This window comes from Haliaeetus albicilla, chromosome 4 (assembly GCF_947461875.1).
Source record: "Haliaeetus albicilla chromosome 4, bHalAlb1.1, whole genome shotgun sequence".
Lineage (NCBI taxonomy): Eukaryota > Metazoa > Chordata > Aves > Accipitriformes > Accipitridae > Haliaeetus > Haliaeetus albicilla.
The window spans coordinates 31,276,407-31,293,766 of NC_091486.1; the positions used below are offsets into that span (position 1 = coordinate 31,276,407).

Below are 17,360 nucleotides of genomic sequence, written 5' to 3' on the forward strand. Positions count from 1 at the left end.
GTTTAAACAAACTGTTTCCTGCAATACTGCGAGAAAGATTAAGACTGACTTGCCTAATGTAATAAGGTTCATAGTTGTTCCCACACGTAGGTATAAAAAATGTTTTAATCTTGTAACGTTATAATATGTTACATGGATTAATGTATGTTAGTTAGCAAGGAAAAGAGATTTAAGGATAACTTCTTGTAAGTTAAAAGGTGTTGAAATTCAACACATTAATTAAATAGTAGGTTCTAGGTTTATTCTTAGTGATAGACTCGGTTCACAGTGGAGACTGTTAAGTATATCAGCTTTTGGTAAAATAGTATGAAATGCTAGATTGACATTAGCCATAGGTGGTTTTCATAGCTGAATGTGTTGTTTCATGACTGTTTGATTTTAACAGACTAACTGGTCATTTTACTAGGCGGAAACTTGGGATCCTGGCAGTGCCTCCTGATGAGAAATGGAAGGCAGTGTTTGAAGAATGCTGGAACCAGCTTGGTTGTGAGAGCCCAGGGCAGGGGGACAGATGGAAGGCTTGGGACAACATTGCGGTGGCCCTGACTACCAACCGACGGCAACATAAAGACAGGTTGGTTCCCAGAGAATGTAGTCAGCAAGACAAAAAGTATTGAGAAAGAAACTGCAATCACATTCTACTCTAGACTAGAAACTCTGACTGTGAAAGTTCAGTTAAAACACCACCAACAAATCCTAAACAAAATCAGAACTCTCAACACTCTGCACTATAAACCCTTTCAGGGACTTACTGATGTTTAGAATTAGTTCAGTGGTTAGCTTCAGGGTTTTTTTCCTACTGCATGTGTCTCATAAATAATCTGTACAATGTCTTTGTCCTTTTTATAACTGCAGCCCAGAATTACTGAGCCGCTCACATACTCAGACACTGGAAAGTTTGGAGTTCATTCCACAACACATTGGTGCCTTCACCCTGGAAAAATATGAAAATATAAAAAAATATTTGATAAAGGTATTGTGACTCTCAAATGCTCATATAGCTTGTTGGTAAGGTATGACGTCAAGCTTACTTGTAGTAGCTTTCCTTAATTCCTTCCGTATTTGCATTCTTCTAATCCATGTTGTATTCATTCATGTTTGCTCATAACTTCCTAGTTTAGTGAATTAAAATCCAAAACTAAGACTAAAATCATTGTGTACCTAATGGATACTGCCTTAAAGTCAGTTTCTGCTCAGTTACTGTTTTAATTCTTACACATTGGATCCCAGCAAAGCATCTTGAAATACTTGCTAATTATGGTATGTTAATTTTAATAGCAGTGGACAGATGACTAGTCCAAGTAGTAGCACATGTTCTTGTATTACCTTGACTCCTCTATGAGCTGTATTCAGCTAATACATAAATTTCATAATCCAAATGGTAATTTGTTAAATATAGCTCATTTTTTTAATGTACTTGGTTTTTTGTTTATTTGTTTGTTTTCAAAGCCTGTTGTTGGACCTCTAATCCATCTCTCTTGAATTCCTTTTTTTCTTTTTTTTCTTTAACTTGTCTTGCATTGACCTATCTGCCTGGCCAATTAATATCTTTCACCTCAGGCTTGTGATACTCCTCTCCATCCATTGGGCAAGCTGGTGGAAACACTAGTAGCTGTCTACAGAATGACCTATGTTGGAGTAGGAGCAAATAGACGATTACTGCAGGAGGCTGTAAGAGAGATTAAGTCCTACCTCAAACGCATCTTCCAATTGGTTAGGTAATAAGACTCTAATTTTCAAGTCAAACTACTGCTTAATTAATTAAAGATGTCTCAGGTACTGAAACCGTCTAGTGTTTATGCAGTCCAAGTGTGCCAGTATCTTTACTTTTGTTTTGGGGGTTGCTTTTATTTCCTTAACCTTTTTAAGAAGTCTTGAATATTCTGTCAAAATAGAAAAATTAAAATTTTCACTGCAGTGTATTACATCCTACATCATACTTCAAAATGTGGCTGTAAGAAGCTCGTCTTGAATGTGGGTTTCCAATTTAGTGTCTCTGGATGTCCATGCTGTGAAAAGACAGAGTTCAAAGGGTATAGAAGAATAGTGAGGACTGGGACTTGCAGTGTATTCCATTAAAGCTGTTACCAACATGGATGAGCAATGTTCCTATGAAGTGTTTGCTTAGATTCTGGAGAGCAGTTACAGCTTGAATTGGGTCCTGCCAATCTGAAAGCAGAAATACTGCAAATTATTAACTATTAGAAGCCTTGTGTGGAGGGAAGTAAGTGATGGCAAAAGGTATCTTTGGCATTGGAGCGGTTGGCCTTCCTAAGTTTTCTTCCAGGTAGATGGTACTGTACATCTGTTAGCTATGCTGTCTTAGTCCACCATGTATTATTTAAGCTGACTTTTCTTTTTTCTCTAGTCTTGCTCTTTAATGCTGTGATTTGTGGAAACTTCTGAAATAAGATGTTATTGTGTCTTATTGCCGTTTAGGTTCTTGTTTCCTGATCTTCCGGAAGAGGGCAGCACAATTCCGCTTCTGCCAACAGAGACAAAAGGAAGGCGATCATTTTGCAGTGGGAAATCTGACTCCAGATCAGAATCTCCTGAGCCGGGGTACATAAAATTAAAAAAACAACAAAAAAACTACTAATGAAGGCTTCATTTTATTTCTCTTCGCAGTTTTCTCTCGGGTGGGGGAAGAAAGATATGCATGTTTAACTTATGTATATAAGCAGATTTTTTTTTTTTTTCCTTTGGGTCTGATGATAGATTCTGATAGGCAAACTTCCATGTAATCATTGTAATAATAAGCATTTCATCCTTGTTCCGTGCAATGGGTCTTTACTTAAGCCCAAACTTGCTTTTGTGTGTTGTGGGTAAACAAGTTCAGGCTTGGGCCTGGGCTTCAGAAAACTATTTGGGATATGAGCACTGGGGGTAATTCAGGTCCAGTGCACACATACTGCATCACAAATAGCCAGTCATGTGGAGCTCACTCTTGTGTCCATTGCTGTCCTGTCCACAGCAGCCTCAGGCATGGTCAAAACAAGGAGGAGGGATCAGTAGAGATAGGCTCCAGTGACCTGTGCAGACAGTATTAGTGGGCACCTTCAGCTTCCCCTGTTAGGATTACAGCTTGAGGCCAAGCAACTGCTGACTTTATGAAGCCTGGAGTGTGAGTGTGTGGAGCTAGGTCAGGTAATTTAATGGGGTTTAGTCTATTTTCTAGCTTGTGCTTTGAAGGTGAAGTTCAGCTGTCAGCAGAGGGGCTCAGATTGGGGGCTAAATGATTAGCATGAAGATACAGGTAAAACTCGAACTGTAATATAGTACAGTATTCAGCTTTTACATTATACAAGGAAGAAAGCCAATGTTCTGTTTAAAACACATAAACTACAAAAAACCTGCACCACAACTGCTCTCCTCCTGCCCCAAACCCACCTGTATGTGGACTGTAAAGGAAAATTACTCCTAAGTATTTCTTCACAGATACTATTTGATGGATTTGTACTTATTTTATTATTCTTATCCCTTATAGAATAGGCTTGTGCTAAATGAAAGATTTGTTCCAATGATTTCTTTTTTATTCAATTTTTATAGATAATTAGTTTTTTTAAAATGTCTTCCTCTTCAAACCACCCCCCTATCTTTTTTTTCTTTTTTTTGTAATAGCTATGTGGTAACCAGTTTTGGCTTGCTGCTCCCTGTATTACTGCCACGACTCTATCCTCCTCTATTTATGTTGTACGCTTTAGACAACGAGCGTGAGGAAGATATTTACTGGGAATGTGTTTTACGTCTAAACAAACAAACTGATATGGCTCTTCTAAGTTTTCTTGGCGTGCAAGCGTGAGTATGCTTCAACAATAAAACAGAACTCAGAAAAAGATTATGGCATGTAATTAGATAAAGCAAATAAACCGTATTGTCTAAAGTGTTTTCTTTGATTAAAATGCATCTAAACATATCTTCAAGCTAATTAGTATGGTTAAGAGAGAGGGACTCAAAACTTCCCTCTTCCACAAGGCAGATGGGGTGGAAAAAAGATGGGCATTGCTACAAAACCAGAGTGAGGCATTTCAAATTAGGCTATTTTCCAGCTAATTGTGCTACATGTAGTTGATCCTGTAGAAAGAGCTGTTGTATCTCATAGAAGAACATGATGACTTCATTTTCATAAGGTGAAAAACCCTTTAAGACTATGGTCTCTCAATAGACTGTTGTGTTTCTTGCAGGAAATTTTGGCCAGGAACTGTATCCATACTTGGAGAGAGTAGAAAGGTATGTTCATTGGGCCTTGACTTACAGTATGATTTGACCAGGCTTTTTGCTTAAGAGTTGCTGTGCTATCTTGTTTCCTTAAGATTTGTCTGCTACTTAAAAGCTACATTGGTGATTTCTTACAATAGCTGTCAGTCCAGCTTTGTCACTTACTGTCTTACTCTGTAATGAATTCTAATTCAGGAAGACATTTGCTTGGTCACCAATTATGAAAGTGTGAGAATAAGAGTCTAGCAAGGAAGTTTTTAAGCTGTTTGATTAAGAGAGTTATACCATTGTATACTTTCTGATTAGGAGAAGAATTGTATAGTTTTTATTCTTAATCATTATCCTGCTGAAAGTGGCTGAACACTCGTCTTAGATGATAATAGTATAATACTCAATCTCTGTGCTCCAGTAAGAGTGGTTTAATAATCATAACTTCGAACAATATCAATGTTTACACTATACTTTTAAATCATGTCTGTTTATGAATCAGTATACTATTATTGAAATTTTTTATTTCTTATAGTCATTTAGATACTCTTGCCTTCAGATCACCTCTTTCCTATTTATAAATGTGGCTTTTGCAAAGTCTGTAATAATCAGAAGTATGACTTTTCATCATAGAAGTTGCTGCACATGGATGAGCTGATAGTCCTTGATAGGGATTGAGTGTTACAAGTTTGTAATAATAACCAAAGCTGCCACTGAACCCCACCCCTGAGGCTATGGGTTCCCAGCAAGACAAGTCCCCTTTTTTCCCAAATCATGAAGTTGAAGATTCACCTGAGAAGACATGATGCAAATCTCCACTCAGACTTTAAATTTTACAAAATCCAGAAATAACACGTTTCTTGAGTTCCTTCAGATCTTCTGTGGTTTTAGGTATTGGGCAAAATTCTTACCAGTTGTCTGAAACCTTCACACTTCTGACTGGGTTTTTTTGGTTATAGCGTAGAGCCCCTCCACTGTTAAGTACTATGTGGCATGTGCCTTCTCTGAATTATGCAGTATATGATGATCTCTGCAGCCATTTACCTTATTTGCTGGGTCACTCCTTCAATTAAACAGGATTTTTTAGCCCAGACATGTTTATCTACTTCTCTCCTCTGACCAGTTTCCTCATTTCTGTGAATTTCTCTAGGTCTTTTTGCATCCATCCATTCTCTGCCTGCTCCATTCAGAAAGACTTAGGCTCAGTTGCATATTAAGAGCTAACATTTATATTTGTTCTCTTCTGTTTGCTCCAAACCTGAGTCTCTGATTATTGACTGCTATGACTTTTTTAAGTTTCAACTGTTCCAGTCTTATGGTTTCCTCATGATTGTTAACCATTAAGATTTAATGATTCTCAGTCTTACCTGACCTGGAAGATATCTAACACCTGATTCTTGTAACATACCAAGGAAATTCAGTACAGGTTTTTGTGAATTTTAAATGAAACTCATGCAAATTATATGTAGACAGATTTCCTGGATGACTTAGCATCCAGGCACCTTCCCCTTCCTTTGCACTGGAAAACTGAAAAAAAAGTCTTTTATGCCAGTGTTGCATGATACTCTGCTGTTCTTCTGCTGAATAGTGGTGGTGTTAAACCTGCATGATAAATCTTCTCATGATTACACAGGTATCATCAAATACAAAAGATGCCTGCTTTGCCTCTGCAGTTGAATGTTTACAGCAAATCAGGTAATTCTCTGAAATTAGTCTTTGAGTACTTTACTGTTCCTGCTATAGTAGTATGTAGTTTACTTGACTGTGATCCTTTACCTGTCACCTTTTTGTTCACCTTCATAAGAGAGGTCACCAAGAAGTTTCAGAGTTCCTACTAAAAATGTTAGCGAATTCTCCCGATGGAGAATGAAGGACAGCCTCATAAATGTGACTGAGATGTCTCCATAGGACACCATTTAGAATCAAAAGCATGAGGATGTCTAATCAAATATACATGTGAATTTCTAAACAATTATGGCAAAATGACCTGTGCATGGCGAGCTTTTCTGTGTTTGTTAGCTGACATAAGGAATTCTGCTGTAAGAATTTAAGTAAAAATTAAAAGGGTTTTAGAAAGTGGTAAAGGTGCAAAAAAATTCCTATGTTAAAACATCTTAAAATTGCAAAGACAGTCTCACTTGCCATAGTGTGCCTTGATCCGATAATTATAGCTTGGGGTACTACACAGCCTTGGCAGCCATGGCCGTTGTGGTGTGAGTGATCTGCCTTATCTTCTTGGGCAGGGGGGGCATGCTAGCTAGCAAATTGTCTTCCTAATTTAGATGCAGATCTGTAACTTCTTACCGTTATCCTGTTTTGCTTTTGCTCTCCTAATAGTACCACATTTACCCCAGCTGACAAGTTGAAGGTGATCCAGCAGACTTTTGAAGAGATCTCTCAGAATGTACTTGAGACCCTTCAGGAAGATTTTCTGTGGTCCATGGATGACTTATTTCCTGTTTTTCTCTATGTGGTGCTACGAGCCAGGTAGGCACTAGAAGTGGTATCAGTCATAAGCTGAGTATAGGCACTATGAGTACTTTTACCTGTATTAAACACTCCTGCTTCTCGTTATAGGACTAACCGCTAGCTTTTTGTAACTTAGTAAATTTTCCATTTTGGCTGTTTGCTTTGGCCTGGAAAAATTTTGAACAGTTGACTGTGAAATGGCTGTGACCTCAGGATGAGGTTAGGGAAAAGCATGTTTTTTGCACAACACCATGTACAAAAAGTAAAAACATTATAATGGCATCTTTTGCTCACCTATTCTCTTTCCCTCCCCCATGTGACAGGATAAGGAATTTGGGGTCTGAGGTGCACTTAATCGAAGACCTTATGGATCCTTATCTGCAGCATGGGGAGCAAGGCATCATGTTCACTACCTTGAAGGTATGGAAATTATTCAGGGTTATTAAAAGCTTTCTTTGGAAATTAATCAGCTTTGAGCAATGATGATCAGCTTAGGACAATTGTATGAATGTTAGGTTGTAACTTTTTGGATGTTTTTATTGAATTTTTTAGCTAGGATGAGCAAGGAAACTTAACTTGGAGCCTAGGATAACCTAACAATTGCAGGTACTGCTAATAAAATGATGCAATGTGCAAACGTACTTTACTCAAATGTAATATTGGTTGCTGTTGACAGTTCTGAATGCTCACTTGGAGCTTGTCGTTCCCCTGCAACTTAACCTTTTTCCCTTTTTAAAAATTGGAATGAAGTGCTACTTTGGAGATTAGCCATTCCAGTAATGGAAAAATCTAACATTACATTAAGGTGCTTCAGGAATTCAATTTTAGGGGAAAAAAAACCCAACAAAATTACTGTGTCACTCTCCACATTCTATTTAGTATTTTTTTCTTTTTAAGTATGGAAAAAGAGAATCTGTTTTGATGACTATCCTATTGTACACTAGGACCTCCATAATGGAAATGGGTTGTTTTGGTACCTCAAAACTGTTCAAACAGGGGGGTCTTGTGACAATTCAGCTGTGTGGTGCTTTTCTGTGGGGTTGTTTTGGAGGGAGGCTGTTAATCTGAAACTTAAAAATCTTAAGCTGAGCTGTTAGGTTAACATGACTGTATTTTCTGTCTGTGTAAACTGGAAATAGTTGGGTGCATAGGTTTTTTTTATACCTGTTATTTTTATAGTTCTGCAAAAAGGGAAGGTTTGAGTTGGTTAAAACTTATCAAAGAATCTATGTAGTAGAAGCAGAATCTTACTTTCTGTGAGTGCAAGTGCTGTCTGAGACATTTATATTAAGTTTCTGGTCATGGCTGACCCAACGCGTATTTGAACCAGCATTAAGGGATGAATAGCTATCAGCAGCGGGTCAGGGTATTTATCTAGGTGATAGAAACCTTTGCTTTTCGGTCTGAGTCCTTTTGAAATGCTTAATCCCTGCATCCTTGTCCTATAAGAAAATATTTTCTTTTTTGGGCCCTTTTCTGTCAAAGGGCAAAGAAAGACTTGTGAGCAAAAAAATGTACTTCATCTTGGCAAAGCTGGGAGCTGTGAAAGTATTCAGAGTCCCAAATCATGCTATCTTGCTTCATTAGGAGTTGGACCTAATTTGTGACTTACAATCTCCTGTTGTTCTTTTTGCTAGTTTATGTATCAGAAGATTCTCATGTGTTGAGTGTCACTGTATCGTCACTGCTTGTAGAAAGCTTAGTCCTCTGTTTTCTTGGATAGAAAAAAAAAAAGCAACCTTTTTGTGTATGATGCTTTATCAGCTTGCTGAGAACTGGTATGTATGCTAAACTGAACTTTGTTTTAATTCAGGCATGTTACTACCAGATTCAACATGAAAAGCTTACCTAGACCATCATTTACGACCTGGCTCTGTGGGATATTCTACTCTGGAACTTCAGTAATACCCACTTTCTTCCCTGAAATGGCACTTAGAAAATACTCTGTTACAGTTTTGTTTTTACAGATGAAAATATTCAGTTGTTTCTTCTGAACTTCCAGTTTTAAGATTGGAAAACTGCAGCCAGAGGCTCTCTATGAAGTGGTGATGAAGCTAGAGACTTGGTTTGTCAAGTACTTGCCAAGAAGAAATAATTTCCTATTCTAACAAAGATTATTTACTCGTTTTAAATTAACAATGCTGCAAAAAGGCATGGCATCTACTTAGAGTACCTGTGAAAGTCTGGACCGCATGGCTTCTAAAGCAGTGGGTTTGTTTTTATTATTCCTGGTTTGTCAACAGAGATGTTTAAAGAAAATGAATTGCACCACAAAACCATTCAGTCTTCCTGAATGAAGCTATTATGTTTATTTAAAAAATAGAAATATGTTAGTATTTATAATGGGTAACCTATAGTGTGTTCAGCTGTGAAGGTTTTGAGGCATCTGTGTTGAACAGCATTGCTGAATGCAGTTATTAATGTACTGTTGTGGAAATAATCGCACTGTTATGGACTTCCCTGTTTACTAGAATTATAAATATACAGGCATTCACCATTCTTTCTGTTTATGAAATAAATAAAAGGCACTGACCACTTTAAATTTTGGCACTGAATGAAATACCCAAAATCTGTAGTGTTTAGTTTTATTACCCTGAGGTCAGAGGACAAATGCTTTCTCTGGAAGCCAATGTGATAGGAGAATGGGAACATGCTCTTGAACAAGCTGACCATGGATTAGGTTTGAGACTTTTGCCTGTTAACTTGTGTGTCAGAGTGAAAAAAGCTAACCTTGTTGCATTTTTGAACTTGTAGAGAAAAAGTAACTTCCCTGGGGGATTTTTGAGTGTGTGTGTGTGTGTGTGTGTTCTTCTGTGGTTTATGGTTAACTTTATTTGTACCAATAACACTAGTGGATAACTTGGGTATTGTAGGTGCTGTTCTTGACCATGGCTGACTCAAAAAAGGGGACAGAGGGATAGATAATAGATTGTTATAATGGCTTAAGTTATGTCAAACTACATTAGATAATGCTAATCATATTTTTGAAATAGTAATCATGGCTTCTGTATTGGCACCTAAATGGAAAGAAACCATATGTCAAAATACTGTTTTGAACAGTGACTGTAATGTAGCAATTTTCATAATAAAGTAAAAATGATTGGTCTTTCTGAAATTATTTTTAGTTTTATCAGAGAAGGGGAAACAGTAATTCTGGCAAGATGATGTTTAAAACTACTGTTATACTTGTTACACTTGCAACAGACTAGTGATAACAGACTTCATGTTTGCAAACAGTTTTTTATTAGCTTAATCTTTTTAAATTATACTGAATAATTTGAGGAGAGAGAAGCAATAATATGAATAAAAGGGAAGCTATAAAAAGAAGTTAACGGGGGGTGGCAAGGTACACAACTAAGGGTGGAGATGAACGCTTAATCTTTTGTGCTAGATGCAGTCTTTCCATGCCATCATCTCTTTTGAACTCGATGTACAAAAAATATTTAACTGAAACCTGTAAGAGCAGAACTGCTCTTTGAAAAGGGAGCTATGCTGAACAGCTGAGTAAATCAATGGCAATAATTTTCATCTGCAGAGATCTGAATTCAGGATTTTTCACCTTTTGTAGGAGTGTAATCATTAAAAACAGATTTGGGCTTTTTTTTTTCCCCACTGTAACTGTTCAGTGTTAGTGTCTGTTGTCTTCAGAAGTTTCAGAAGAAAGGAAGGATTTTCATCTTCAGCTTTGACATGTGAAAAGCTTTGTTCCATATGACCTTACTCACACATTGATTCTGTGCCTTAAACTGAGAATGTAACTAGAGATGGGAAGTTTTTCCATAATCTTCCTGCCTTTCAAGAAGGAGGTGTATCTTCAAATATGTAGCAACTTCAAATGTTTAACTTCATGCACTGTGAATGACGCAAAGTTGAGAACTAAAAAAAACAAAAAATACATCTGCTTTGTATATATACACACACGCACATATCTACATCTACACAACCTCTTATAAAAAGTAGTGGTATCGCATATGAATTTAGCTTGCTGATTAATGGAAGCAGACAGCCTGGGCTGGATTATTTTTGGTCTTCCTGATATATAGCTTAGTTATTAGCTGAAGAGAATCCTAGGATTAAATGTGCTTCTGGCACAGATTCCACTTTACAGCCTATGTGGGCTGTGATGCATTAGGAAATTGGTACAGACCAGCTTCGATTTGCAATTTGTGTATTTCTGTAGCCTACAAAGAAATGAGTTAACCTGCAGGACTTCTCCAGATGTATTGCTTCATGGTAATTACTTTTTTCTCTTTTTTTTTTTTATCCCTAAATTGAAAGCTGGCTATTTCTTGTGCTGCAGCAGAAATCCTGTAACCAGCAACAGAAGATCAATGTGACAGTATTGGAGATTCTCATTGTAATTGTAGGTATGGTAGCTGAAGACAGACCTTAAGAGATGAGTGCCCTATTGGCTGGGAAAGTTGCTGAGAATAAGAAACTACTTAAGTGAGAGACAACTTAAAGCAGGCTTTTTATGCAAGAAAAGGGTTAAGGGGATTTGTTCTCTTCTCCTTGGTAATGAGTAGTTCTAAGGTTAGGTTCCTGCGGATTAGAAAGGAGAGGATGTCCATAGATTAGCTAGGGCAGTGAGGTTACTTGCTCTACTAACATCCAGCAAACACTCTTTTCCTCTGGAAATTCTGCATGAGCTGAACATGGTGTATTCTGTGGCATTTGCAGGTAAGAAAATATGCGCTGTACTGAAACCATTGTACTGCACAGATGCATTTCCCCCATGCAACTGTGAAATTAGTTTCTTCTCATAGCTACAGCAAAGCTAATTAAACTTGTGATATCTGTTTAATTCCCATTAGCTAAATATTGGAGATATGTATGAATAGGGAGTAGGGGCTCAAAAGAGAATTTTTCCCCTGCTCCTAATCTTCACAAAGTATTCTGACTTGAGTGCCAGGTGCTATACATTATTGACTTATTTTGCTGCAAGTAGGTTTGCTTCCTAACTGTACTTGTTTTTAGAAGCAGTTTTGGGAACTACCTGTTCTGGTATGTTGAGAGAGAATGTTGAGGAAAGATACGTGATTGATATGGGACTGTAGAACAAATCCTTTCTTTGAATTACCTAGCCATGTACTTCTAAGTTGGTTTAGTATCAGTGTGTTGATGTTGTCAGGTGGTGGTGGTTTGGGTTTGGTTGTGGGTTTTTTGGTGTTTTGTTTGTTTGGGGTTTTTTTTGTACACCCCAGCTGTTGGCAGTAAACAGCTGGAAGTAAAGCTGGCTGCCTCGCATGACTATGGTGTGCTGCACCTAAGTATTTTTCTCTGAATGCACTGCTCTTTTAGGAAGCAATGCTTTCCGGGCATTTACCACCATGTGAACAAGGTACTCACACCACTACTGGAGCTGTAAGCTTTTGTTTTAGAGGGAGGCAGAACAAATCATCACTGAATATATCTGATTACAAAGAGCAATAGCATAAATTGTTCCATCAGCAACCTTACATGTGCAGGTGTGATTATCTAAATCTCACAGAATGCCTTACATGAACATAAAATGTATTCAGTCTTTTTTTAATCTGTACCACCTCAGACTTGCAATAAATGGTTCTTGGGTCAAGATAAGGATATATGGTTTCAAAGGATAGGTCTCTACCTTTGCTTAAAATGCGTCAATTTATTCTAGTACTATTTAGTATTGGTTTTTTAGTTAAAACGCTTTCAAGCCTCTAAAAAGTGTACAAGCAGCAAGATGGTTTTTTACACTGACTAGAAGAAGCTGACAGACCTCAATGATGAGACTTGCCTAATTAAGTTTATTTAATGCAGAACAAAAGTCCTGAATAGAGCATGTTATTTGAGAGATGCTGAATGTCTCTTATTACCATTTTTTGCCTAATCAGTTTGCTGATTTATAGTGGCTTATTTGCAACAAAAGCTCTCCGAGTGTTCCCTGCCCTCAAGCTAATTTGCAGTCTTCAATATGCCAAATAATTAATTTTGACAAACTTAACAAGGAAAACGAGTCGTATCTTTTAAAAGTGCTCAATAACCTTGTCAAGCATATTAGCCAAAGAAGCTTATAAGAGCAGGGGGATTGATGTTCTGAATGTCAGGTTCTCTGGTGTTGCCCCCTGTAGAGGCCTGACAGCATCCAAAATTGTCCACTTTAATACAGTTTTTAGAACTGTCTTTAAAGCAGGGCTTGGGTTCCCTTGCAACTCTAGCCTTGTATCAAAAGACCTTCTGGTCTGTCTGACAAATAGGGTAAAGGTATTTCATACTCTGCTGCTGAAGGAAGTAAGCCCTGTAGCCCACATTTGTGCTAACTGATGTTTGTAGGCACAAGGTGACAGACTTGTTTTGACTCTAAATTTTGGCACACTCAGCACGGACATCTAGTTCTGTCCCTAATAATAGAAGACATTTCTCTTTGTCTGTTAATGAGCATCTGTAATTGTGTGCAATACATGTGAATGGGAAGGACCTTACACTGGCTTGGGAAGGACCTTACACTGGCTGGGAGATTAGTCAGGTAAGCCTTTTAGTAAGAACTTCCACCTAATTTACTTAGATCCCTGGGATGAGGAGACCCTGAGCTCTGGCCTTATAGTCTGTGTAGGTATAAGTCTTAGGAAATGAAGGCACAGTAGTAGTTACAAGTTTGTTTGAACTCTGACCTTTCCCCTTAAGGAAGCAATTTAGTAGGTCTTTTTCTAAAGAACTGCACAGAAGCAAGATACTATTCTTCCTCTCTTCTAGTAATAACTTATTAATCATCTGTTGCTACTGACAGCTGCTGAAACCAGGCTTCACAGTTGGAAGCTGCTTTCCTTTTGTTGTGTGAAAATATGAAACAGCTACTACTTTATGAATGAGGTGAGCTGTGTTGTTAAGAACTTGACAGGTTTTGATGTTTAAATGCTGCTTCTGTCAGTGTGAGCATAAACTCTGTAGTTTAAAAAGGTAACAATGGACGGAAGGGTTACTAATGCTGTGTTTATTACTAACCCTAGCAGCTCTCTGATAGCTATACCCGAGGATTTCACCCAAAAAGGCAAGCAATCAGCATTCAGTAGCTTTCCCAGTTTTTCCTGGAAATCCAAGGTCAACCTTTAAGACAGTGTGTCTAAAACTTCTAAACACACTCAAGTTAATCCCACATCTGTTCTCTGTGGAAGCAGTAGTGATACCAGAAGCTACAAGGGGCCATGGAGGAAAAAAAATAAATTAATCTCTCGAGTATTTTAAAGGGGTAACAGTATTGTTAGTATTTTAGCAGAATTGGAAGTATTTTAGCATCTCCAGAAATGTTCTTCTTTGTCTCTGTTTGCAGGATGATTCTCAGTAGTGTATTTAAAAATGAAATAACTCTTCAGTAGAAGATTGTAGAATGTTTTTTTCTTTGACAGCAACAGGGTAACTTGCTTGCTTTGGTTTAGTTCTTTCCCCTTCTGAGTCACTGTGCTGTGTAAGATCTATCTTAGCTGAGAAGAAATAAATATGATCCAGCTCCCAAAGGCTAAAAGGGATCGATACCTTGATGAAGGTATTCCTAAGACTATACTGGAGATGGCTGTGGGGTTTTTTTCTATTTTCCTTTAAACTCCTCTGTTTTGTAATAGAATATAAGCAATGCTAATTGTCAATATGGTGACAATGCCAGTTTAATAGACAACACTACATGAACAAAGCAGATAATTTCACTACAGTTATCACAAGAGAGAAGATTCAGTTTTCAGTATGCATCTGAGGAGTCTTCTACAAAAAAATTGAGGGTTTTTGCTTGTCTATTTTGAGGTTAAGGGGTCTTCTAAACTTTATTTTAACTAGTTAAATCAAAAAGCTTTTGGAAATATTTCCTGTCTTTCACAGGTTTCCCTATATGTGTTTGTAGGGTCTCACCCTACCTAAAAGGGCGTGCAGTCTGATGCTTTGAAGCCAAATAGGACAGAACATAGGAAAAGCTAGATCTAGACTTGAAATAACTCGAGTTTTATTCTGGAGAGAACTGGGCTTTGAATGGGAAGTTACTGTAAGTACAATGTGTTGAGAGCCTTCTGGGTGACAGAGTATCTTTATGGATAAAAGTTGTATATGCTTTGAGTGAACAAACTGCTATAAAATCATACATCTGGTAAGAGATGTATAGTAATAACTAAAGTTGATCACAGCTGACAACCAGAATATATCTTTAGATGAGAGATGGCCAGACAAATTCATTTAGGGTTACGGGAGTTGCCCCAGAAAGCCCAACTATATTATAAGAGGGATTTTACTGATTTATTCTTTTTTGAGGGAGGGCGAAAAAGATGGGTTGTTTGGGGGGCTTTTTTGAGGGATGTATGTGATGAGATTTTTAAATCTGGACTTTCAGTATGTGAAATATAACATATAGATCAGGAGTTGGCTCCTTTATAGTACATCTGAAATGTTTGGACATGCTCTTTTCTTTTGTGTTCAAATATCCTTTACCACAAAATTGTAATCAGGATTTTGAATTGGGTGTATGCTGTTGGATGTGTGTAGACTATATAAAGCAAAGTAAACAACTGTTGTACGTGGGAATCAGCAGACGTCAGCAAGGTCTGTCTTTAGTTCTTGAAAAATCCGAAAAAAACCATAAAAGCTAGAGAAGCTTTAGAATTAGTAATAATAATAGGAAATGGGGCTTCTGAAATGTCGCTAATGGGATAAGCTGTCAGAAGTTTCCTTTTAGAACATAACTTGCATATTGAGTACTATCTCTTTGTAAATGCTTCTGCAACTGAATCTAGATCTACAGACTCTTAGTTTCCAAAAAGAGGCAGGGGACAGAGATCAGCCAAGCTGAGTGTTACTTATGTTTGCATATTGCTGTTATTCAGGGAAAACCAGGAGCGCCACTGTCCTGAATTTACTTTGCAACATAGGGATTCCTCTTTCCATGTCTATACCATCCCACAGTAAAGACTTGTGTTCTACTCCTGATGTCTTCAGTAATTAAGAAACAGGTATTCATGACTAGATTTATATGGCCTGCTTTGTTAAATCTATCATTAGGCAGATCAACTAAGCTTAAGGAAAGGGGAAGGCAAACTCTTAAAGGAAAAGAGCTCAGACTACTGAAAAAAATGAAATAATTGCAGCTCAAAACCCAGTTGCATTGGGTATTGGGGGAGGAGCAAACTATATTTTTGTTAGTCTTTGGAAGAAGAAATAATAATTTTAAAAGCAGTCTTTGGATTGAAATTTCAATAAGAAGTATCACTGAGTGCCCTGTAGAGGTAACTTGAAATGAATTACCAATGCTCAGTAATAAAGTGTTTGAATCATAATCTCCTAACTTCTGATCTTTTTTTTCTCCCTTAATTTCCATTGCCTTCTGAAAGCAATTTTATGATTTAACAGGAGAGAAGCATGTTTTAAAAATAAGTATTAAGAAGTGCAGTAAAAGTGACAGTAATGCCTTCTGCTTTTATAAGCAGATCAAGACAATACTTTTCCTGCTTGTACCTTTGATGTTTTCTGTCCACAGAACAATCTAGAGGAAAAGGGTGCCTTTTTGCTTTACTAATCGAGGAGATAAACTACTGTATAGTTAACAGAATTTGGTAAGGCATTCTCTGTGCAAACAGTGTCACACAGTGGTTCACTATTGGCTGAGGTGCTCAGTTTCCTGATGTTACAGGTTTTTTTAACTTGTACTTTGAATCATCCCTTGAGTGACCTGTTTAAATATTTAACTCTTTAAGAGTAATCTTACAGTACTGGTAATTGTGGCAATATCTTCAAACTTGTATCAAATATGATTTGTAGTTAGATCAACTAGGATGTAATGAATATTCTGAATTACTTCAGAACTTTCATAGATAGATTCCTGATGCTTTGGGGTATAAATGCACCTTATGCTCTTCCCTGGGGAATTTCTATACTTGTTTGCAAAGAAGATTTCTGAGAATTCTCTGAAGCAATCTTGTACTGCATTGTTGCCTATTAGCAGTAGGTTGGAGAACTTCCTCCATTTTTAGTCTAAGGGAACATTATATGTTGTCACAGAATTTTAAGGGAGGGAAGGAATTTGGAAGAAAATTTTAGGCTTATGTTTTATATGTGAAAAGTTCAGTGCGGCACAGATACAGATTAATTAGTGTAAGTGTTGGCTTCCTGCATTACTTAAAAATTCATATTTTAAAACTTAAAGGAAAAAAAATAAGGTAGTATATGCTGCTTTTTATAATGAAAGATATTGGAGGGGTTTTTTAGATTAGCAAAAAACTTTGCCTCTATCTCTAAAAGTAGCAACCAATTATAAATTGCCTGAGAGAGATGATGATACCAGTAAGGTAAGGTTTAGGGGTTTTCTTTAATTTGGGTTTGGGGTTTTTTTGTGTTTTACTTCACTAAGAGGAAATAGAGGAAAATAATGAAATCTTTGTGGAATGAATCCTTCAAAGACCTTAAATTCTAACAATGATAGAAACAGGGATCCCTTTTTTTTTTCCAAAATATGTCTTTGCTCAATAAAAATTCAGTATAAACTCCAGAGACTTTCAGTTTTAATATTGCGTCAATAACAAGAGGAATTAAATGTAATATGTTTTCGAATATGGTCATTTTCCAAGCTATATTGATGTAAAACAAGTTTTAAAAGTCTTTGGAAAAAATTACAACTTCCCATTGTAGTGCACATAAGCTGGGGAACAGGAGATGTACCAAATAGCTTGTTAATTTAGATGGCTTAATGAAGC

General features: G+C 37.1%; 1 protein-coding gene across 2 annotated transcripts in view; it reads left to right on the top strand.

Moving 5' to 3' along the window:
• Positions 1-17,360, top strand: part of ALS2 (alsin Rho guanine nucleotide exchange factor ALS2) — a 52,969-nt gene that overhangs the window by 33,114 nt on the left and 2,495 nt on the right. The window contains exons 25-34 of one of the 2 annotated variants that reach the window (XM_069781744.1): positions 407-574; positions 856-973; positions 1,561-1,718; positions 2,440-2,562; positions 3,622-3,798; positions 4,185-4,230; positions 5,840-5,901; positions 6,544-6,693; positions 6,999-7,095; positions 8,489-9,790. In XM_069781744.1, coding sequence (XP_069637845.1) covers positions 407-574; positions 856-973; positions 1,561-1,718; positions 2,440-2,562; positions 3,622-3,798; positions 4,185-4,230; positions 5,840-5,901; positions 6,544-6,693; positions 6,999-7,095; positions 8,489-8,527 — 1,138 coding nt within the window. In that variant the 3' untranslated portion in view covers positions 8,528-9,790. Of the gene's footprint in view, positions 1-406; positions 575-855; positions 974-1,560; positions 1,719-2,439; positions 2,563-3,621; positions 3,799-4,184; positions 4,231-5,839; positions 5,902-6,543; positions 6,694-6,998; positions 7,096-8,488; positions 9,791-17,360 lie in introns of those variants that run through there. The other variant, XR_011324375.1, reaches the window with a different exon arrangement.